Here is an 8,571-nt window from a genome sequence, read left to right on the forward strand (position 1 = left end):
ATGAGAAATTAACTGAATCATGAATATAAAAACAATAAATACTAAAATATATTTATGTAACTCACAAATTTATTGTTAAAAGGTTGATTGAATTTTATGACCGGTTTTTGATAATTCCAGCTTCCACCGGCGAGCAGCCTCAGCCCAGCCCAGCCCAGCGAAGGTGGCATTAGAAATAAGAGGAATAGCATTGGAATGCTTACGGCTTTTGTCGGAGCATGACTAGGCTTGAGAAACATTTTATACAGTATAATAGAACAACAGAAGTAATAAATTAACCAAATTTGTAGTCATATATCAAAGGCTTAACTAAAAATATACTCAAGCTATGTGATTTCTTTATTTTAAGTATCGAAATTATTTTTTATCAAATTTTTAAACTATTATATGTAACTACTTTAAGTATTTAAATTACCTTTTATCAAAATAAATCTTTAAACTATATATATATATATATATATATATATATTGCTTTAAGTCCCTAAACTATTTTTTAGTCAAAATAAATATCTGATTTTATATAATATGTAAATATGTTATTCGTCGAAAAGCATTTTTCTAACTAAAAAATGATAGAATTTAAAATGGTTAAATTTAGGGTATAATATGCATTTAATACTTAAATTATTAATTTTGATTCATCTTAGTACCTAAACTTTCAAATTTTTTAAATTCATATCTAAAGCTTAATTTTTGTTTCATTTTAGTACCCCCACCATTAAAAACTTAACAACAACACATGACATGATATTTTTTAAACTTCAACGTCAACAATAAAATAATATTTCTTATTATTTTTATTGAATTGTGTTTAGTATGGGAATTCATCCCAATCCTCTACAGAAAAGGGAAAACCTTGGCCACTGGGATAACCAAGATAATTGTTACATATTCACCATAAAATAAATTTAATGTATACTCCATTACCATCACAAAATAAGATATTTTAATTAAAATTAGGACTCAAATTTAGAGCTTCTCTCCAAGAAAAATTAGTATACGAACCATTAAGCTAGTCTATAAAATTAGTTATTTAAGATAAATTTTATATTTAATTTATATAATTATTTAATTAAAGAATTAATTATTTAAAAATATAAACCCTTTTTTAGTATACACTATATAAAATATTAAATCATTAAAATAAACACTATTTTTTAACTTCATAATTTCTCTATTAATTTAATCTTAACTAAATAAATATATAAATTTTAAATTATTTATGATAAAAATAATTCTTAATATTCATTTAATTTCATATTTATATTATATTATCATAAATAAATAAATATTTTAAATTTAATTTTTAAAATAATTTAGTATTGATTTTTAAAAACATATATTTAATTATTTTTATTTCAAAATAAAGTTAAAATAATTTAACTTTTAATTAATTAATTTGGTTTATAATATTTTTTTATATTTTTAGATAATTGTTTGTTCTTTAATTGAACAATTATATAAATTAAATATAAAGTTGATGATATATGACCAATTTCATATACTAGCTTAATAATTGGACACAAATTTTCTTAGGGAGAAGTCCTAAATTTGAGTCTTGGTTTTAATTAAAAAATTCTTGTTTTGTGGTGGTAATAGGGTTAATTAAATATGCGTTGTAGTGTACTAGTTTCCTGGAGGGTACGGGTTCAATTCCCAGGCTATACACAAATTTGTTGGTTTTATATTTCATAGGGTTAAAAATAATAAAAAGATTATTTGATTGTTGCCGTGAAAATTTTAAAAATACTAAAAAAAACTATCACCACGTCAACTTTGTAGTTAAGTTTTTAACGACAAGTAATTAAAATGAAACTAAAATTAAATGTCATGAATAATTTTGAAAAAAATTAAAAGCTTAGATATTAAATTTAAATAAAATTGATAGTTTAAATAGTAATTTATTTTTAAATTTAATAGTTTAAGGGTTTAATTTGACAAAAAATAATTTAGATACTTAAAACAAAATGAATACATAAATTTCGGTATATATATATATTACTTTTAGCCTGAACCAAATTACAAATGTACATAGGCCAGGATATCAGTTGAATTTAAATGTTTAAAGCAACATGCAACCCGAAAATCACAACCCACAAATCTATTACTAATTCGTAGATTTTCACTCAATCTTATGGAGCCAGACTTGACCGGACACTCACCGGTTTCTGGTAACTAAACTTGTCGTGAGGACCGGAACGAGTAGCATTTTTAGACGAAAACCCAGGGCCGGAACCCCATCCGGCTATGGCACCATCTGATGATGACCTTGCATGTTTTGTTTTTTCCACTTCCCTAATCATCCTATGCCGCTCCTTTATCGGATCACGGCTGTACGGTTGACCATTATAGTGAAGGTATGGATTCTTATGGGGTATACCCAGCGTAGAATATGATCTCTTCATGATCTTTGATTTGGGGTCCTCTTTGATCAGATCACGGTAGTTGATGGCCGAGAAGACGTACATTGCCGGGACATCCGAACCCAAACGAACCGAAGCGCCAACGTTTAGAACCCCCTGGAACCGACCGGAGGGTCGACGGACCTGAACCGCGTTCAGAGAAGGAACCCTCACCGGGATATACGGCGACCCGTTACAAAGAAGGTTATCGACGAGCAACCGGACGGTTCCCACCAGGGTATCACGGAAGATACCATCGGCGAAGATTTCGATCGAAATGCCGGACGTTTCGCTGTAAAGAAACTCGCGTGAAACTCTGAAGAGGAACTTTTCGTTCCAAGTTGGGTTTTCACCGCCGACACGGTCGATGCATGTGGAAATCTTGTCGGCGGAATCGATCCAGGCGAGGGCGTACGTCTTCATGCGACGGAATTTAGATGTTTTCTTGAGCCCTTGGGCGGATATTAAAGTTATCTCCAAAATGTAATGGTTATCCATCTCACCCTAGGCCTTACCTCTCTCTCTGTCTTTTTCCCTCCTCCTTTTCCGTTCTTGTTTCCTGTTTGTTTTGAAATTCGACCAAGAACGGAAAACAAAAGGAAATCCTTTCGTTAAAGGAGCATTTCGACGGGAAAGGTATGCCGGTGGTGAGAATAATGCGGACGGAAGAGAAGGATTGAAAGGAAAGGGTCATAAAGGCAATGAAGAAGAGCGTTTATATACTTGCAAGGTCGAGGCAAATGCGAAAAACTAACTGCTTTGGATTTTGTTGTGATTGGAATAGTAAATTTGGACGAAAAATCCCAACAATACAAACAAGTTTTAAACATAATTTTTTAACTTCCAATAACAATAATTCATATTATAATCTTTTAACTAAAAATTACTTCAATCTATTCTAACTAAGTAATAATTACTTTAAAAAAGTATTTATATTAATTAAATTATTTATCTAAAAAATTTATTTTATTTTTTACCAATATTAGTTCAAATATAATATTAATATTAAAATATTTTGGACAATTTTATTTTATAAGTATATAACTATGCAATTATTTTTAGTTAAACATATATGAAGTTATAAATGATTTATATTATGTTAGCAAGATTTTTTTTATATCTATTAATTGGTTGAATAATCAAGAATGTTCATAATATTTTATCTTATGTTATAATTTTTTTGCAAACAGCTATAACCTAATCCACAAACGAATATGAACTTATTGCCCTAGACAACACTGGAGAAGAGGCTGAATGAATGCAAAATTAATTGGAATATATTAGAATCTTCAAAGTTTGTGCCCGCAATATGTATATATTCTAATAACCAAGCAACAATTTATAGACACAAAATATGATATATAATGTTAAGTCGAGGCACACGCGTTGTCAACATAATATTATTAGACAATTGATTTCAACTGAAGTTATTTTATTGATTTTGTAAAATCAAATGATAATATTACGAATTTACTAATCAAAAGGTTGAATCGATGTCAATTTAATAAAATATTGAGAGGAATGAGACTAAAACCCATGAATATTTATGAAGTTATGTAAAGGATAACCCAACTTAATTGATTTGAAGATCTCAAGATCTAGGTTCAATAGAACAACCTTGTGGAGTTAATGTGAAAGTTTTATCCCAAATACATTCCTATGATGAAAAACAATGATTAAAGCAATATAAAAGGTTAAATGATATTTTAAATAACCATTGTGCACTTCAGTGAGTTAAACAACATAAGTTATCTATGTAAGAGTGAAACAAGACCACTTCAATAAGTCTGATGAGCCAGTTCTTTAAGTTTTTGTAGAACCATGAGATATTCACGACTACACGAGCATAATCATGAGAACTAAAGCCTTATCATAAAGGTATTTGTGAGTTATGTCATTACTTACACAAATGATACACAATTGTAACCCCTAGATTCGGTCTAAGCGTTACAATCGAATCTTGAAAGCCACATTGATCACTAAAGTAATCCGTAATTTAATTCAAAATTTTGAGCAGACATAAAATTATATTTTCAAATAGTTTATTCAGTTATTGTCCTTTATAATATAATAAAATATAATTTAAAACTGAGACTCTGATCTATAAGGTATGGATTTGATCCTAATGTTCTAAAATATTTAAAATGGATAAATAAAGTGGGTGAGCTATAGAGCTCAGTGTAGTCAAAATGTGTTGATAAATAAAGTATTTAGAATGTCATACAATGATACACAACAATTTCAGAAATACAGACACACTAGAATGCAGACACTAGCTAGTAAGCTCCTAATAACTATCCAACCATCTGTTAAGTTTCACAGGACGAGTTCCCCATCACCTATGATCAACCAAACGCTAGACAGGAAGTGACAAATCATATAAACAAGAGTGGTGACTACTAAAATTTAGAAAAAATAGTTTGTGGGAACCATGTCACGTATACACCACGAAGAGTAATAAATTACTAAAACAAGAGCGGTTGACCACTAACTTCCTCCTTAACATCACAACCCTTGAAACTAGACAAATGTGACATGCTTATACAAATTACAAGATAGTGTAAGACATGTCATACAAAAATCAAAGTAGTTTCAGGAGCATGCTCAAATATTGACAGTCACAGTTCTTTAAACATATTGTTCATACAATAATAGTTCAAAAAATATATTGTCCAGACAGTCGTATTTTCGAAAATATATTGTACCGACAGTCACAGTTCAGGAAAACATATTATTCAGACAATCACAGTTCTAGAAGCATGTTTGTTCAGACAGTCACAGTTCAAGAAACATTTTGTTCAAACAGTCATAGTTCAAACATCTTAAAGGTAATTTAGAAACATATGATTTATACATCTCACAAGTAATTTAGAAACATATTGTTCGGACATCTCACAGATAATTCAAAAACATGTTTGATAACTTATCAATAATTTATGCAGCTCAAAATACAAATCACAGTCACACAAACAAAGACATGGAGATTCAGATACATTATCACAACATTGATCAATATTTAATTAATTATAGATTCAAAAGAAAATTATTAAACAAAATAAAAATAGTTATAGCACGGTAAGATACACACCTATGAATATGTAGTGTTAAATTCATAGATCAAGATCTTTTCTCGATCAAAAATAGAGCTCAGACCATGTGATGAACACACTGTTCAATTGGCTAAATCAATAGCCAAAACATGACTTCAATTTGATGAAAAAACAAATATAATATTGGGTGTAGGGATTAATGAAATTACAAAGAGCGAGGACTTGAAGGAGAATAATACAAAGTTTGGATCTAACGAAATAAAATGATTTCGGTGTGAGAGGTTTCTTACTAGGCATGAACGACTTGAAGAAGCAATTGAACGAATACCTTGAACATGTTTCCAAGATGGCATGGAAAATACAAGCAGAAACATTAGGTCGTACAATCATACACAACAATTTCAGAAACACAAACAAACTAAAATAAAAACGCAAGCTAGTAAGCTCCTAACTACCTAACCATCTGCTAAACTTCATAGGACGAGTTTCTCAGAATCTTAATGAATCGAACGCCAAAAAGAATGCGATAAATTGCATAAATAGGAGAGGTGATCGGTGAAATTAAAAAGAAAATTGTGGGAATCGTGTCATGGATACACCACTAGTAAAAATAAATTGCTAAAATATGAACAATGAACCATTAAACTTCATTCACATTCCAACCCAAGAAACAAACGTGGCATGCTTATACAAATTATAAGGCAACGTAAGACATGTGATACATAAATCAAAATAGTTTCAGGAGCATGCACTATAACACCCTCAACCCGTACCCGACCCAGATACGAGTCTGAGGTGTCACATTGACTTTTCAACCTTTGACTCTTGTCGAAAAATCAAGAAATTTAAAACTTTCGTTAACATAAAAGCGGTTTACTTACATGACATGGCTAAAACAACCAAAATTGATCAGAGCATTCATAATTGACACTTTACTTATATGCCAACATACTATACAAGACAAAATACATACTTTATCAGTTACTTCTGATCTGATCTTCTGGCAGTGCTGCTGTTATTGTCACTCCTATTTCGGTTCTGCTCGATTCTTGGTACCTACGTATAAATCACTTACACGCTAAGTCATAGACTTAGTGAGGCATAACATAAATATATGTATATGCATGTATAACAATGAATTTATGAACATGCATCCTTACCATTGATCATGACATCTTAACTTGCATATATTTATTAACTATAACATATATGATGATAGTATGCACATATACGCCATATATTTTTATGTTGATTTCGCTTTAATTTATCTTTGGATTGCCCATGTACATTATTGAGAACAAAGGTATGTGACTACATAGAGGTTGTGCACTATGCTGTCACCACAACTTGTATAATTCCCTCAAGGGGCACTGAATATTTGTCTCGAATGGACCATTATGTCCCAAAGGACCACTGTGTCCCGAAGGACCACTATGTCCCGAAGGACCACTGATTGTTCCGAAGAACCACTATGTCCCGAAGGACCACTGTATATGTCCCGAAGGACCACTCCTTAAGAACCATATACATAATACAATGGACCAAATAAGTGTACCAAAGTACCACATATATGTTCCACAGAATTATATATATGTCCCGAAGGACCACGTAGAACCCTCGACTCTTGGTATGCCAATTATACCTACAGCTCTCATATTAACTCACATGGGCTTAAATATGAATGCATTTCTCATTTTCATATCTTCTCATCACTTTTCATATAAACATGTATTTCACTTCATATACACACATGTGATCACTTTCATTATTTCACATACCTGGATTGATCATTTGACAATTTCATTCTTTCATATAATATCATAGTAAAGCATAAATGAACTATACATGAAATCACTGTATCCAATATATATATGTGGATGCATACATGAATATGAAATCAGGAATTCAACTATAAGAGATAGACTTATCGCAAGTCTTATCTCCATACAATTATATCCAGTATGTGCACTCACCTTAGCCTTGCTTTGACTCAATTCTAATCTCTCGGTTGTTCCGGAACGAGATTACGTTCTAAATCTACACAGTAATACATTGATACATATCAGTATACTAATTGATATATTCTAAACTATCACTCCTTAGGATAAAAAGAAAGTTATTTTTATCTTTTAATGAAGGTATGCATCGATGCACTACACCATGTATCGATGCATCCCTTGACAGGTGCATCGATGCACTATCTATGCATCTGTGCATAAATCCCATTCCAAGTTTGTATTTTAAGAAGGTGCGTCGATGCACTCCTCATGCATCGATGCACTAATTGCATTCGATGTTCAATTATTTGATAGTGCATCGATACACATTGAATGTGCATCGATGCACACAACCCAGAATTTGTATTTTAAGCCCAAAAATCATCAATTCTTCACTCAATTCTTCAATTAAACCCCTATCATGTCATTAAACCCAACCATCATTACTTAAACCAATTTATATCCATAAAAATCATCTTTAACCTCAAAATTCTATCCCTCATATGTGATTCAAGAATCATACTCAAATTTCAATATGTTCTAAATACAATTCTAACACTTCATATTCCTTAATTAGCATGATGACAAGTCAAATTTATCTTTAAATTCAACTTATCAACTCTTTTCCATAAATTAATTTAAAAACCCATTTTCTTTAATCTCTTATAACTTCTTCATCTTGTTACTTTAAAACAAATTAAGCTTTCCATAAGCTTAATTAGCATCTAAGGATCAAAACCAGACTTAAATTTCAACAAACCATTAGCTTTTAAAAAAATCTCACCTTTATTTTTCCTTCTTCACGTATGGAGAAAGAAGAGAAGAAGAGAAATCTGGAACCTTGTTTTTCTTTATTCTCTTCCACATGAAGTTAATATATAAATATCTCTTCTTTAATTTTTTTCCATACAAATGACTATTCTATCCTTGAATTCCATCTTCCTTGCAATTTAACCATATACCAAATTACAATATTATTCAATTATTCTGCTTTAATTACCAAATTCTGAAGTTTTACAATTTAGTCACTAACCCGACATTGAGGCTGTTACAAATATCCCCCTTTAAGAAAATTCGTCCTCGAATTTTCATTATGCAAAGAGATGGGGGTACTGAATCCTC

The 8,571-nt window shown here is 30.8% G+C and overlaps 1 protein-coding gene across 1 annotated transcript; it reads right to left on the minus strand.

Moving 5' to 3' along the window:
* Nucleotides 1–2,051: 2,051 nt before the first annotated feature.
* Nucleotides 2,052–3,070, minus strand: LOC120182996 (protein SRC2-like). The gene has a single exon (XM_039187804.1). The coding sequence runs from the start codon at nucleotides 2,898–2,900 to the stop codon at nucleotides 2,133–2,135; it is 768 nt and encodes a 255-aa protein (XP_039043735.1). The 5' UTR covers nucleotides 2,901–3,070; the 3' UTR covers nucleotides 2,052–2,132.
* Between the last annotated feature and the right edge of the window lie 5,501 nt (nucleotides 3,071–8,571).

Source organism: Hibiscus syriacus, unplaced genomic scaffold (genome assembly GCF_006381635.1).
Source record: "Hibiscus syriacus cultivar Baekdansim isolate YM2019G1 unplaced genomic scaffold, ASM638163v2 tig00112738_pilon, whole genome shotgun sequence".
In the NCBI taxonomy this organism is placed as follows: Eukaryota; Viridiplantae; Streptophyta; class Magnoliopsida; order Malvales; family Malvaceae; genus Hibiscus; species Hibiscus syriacus.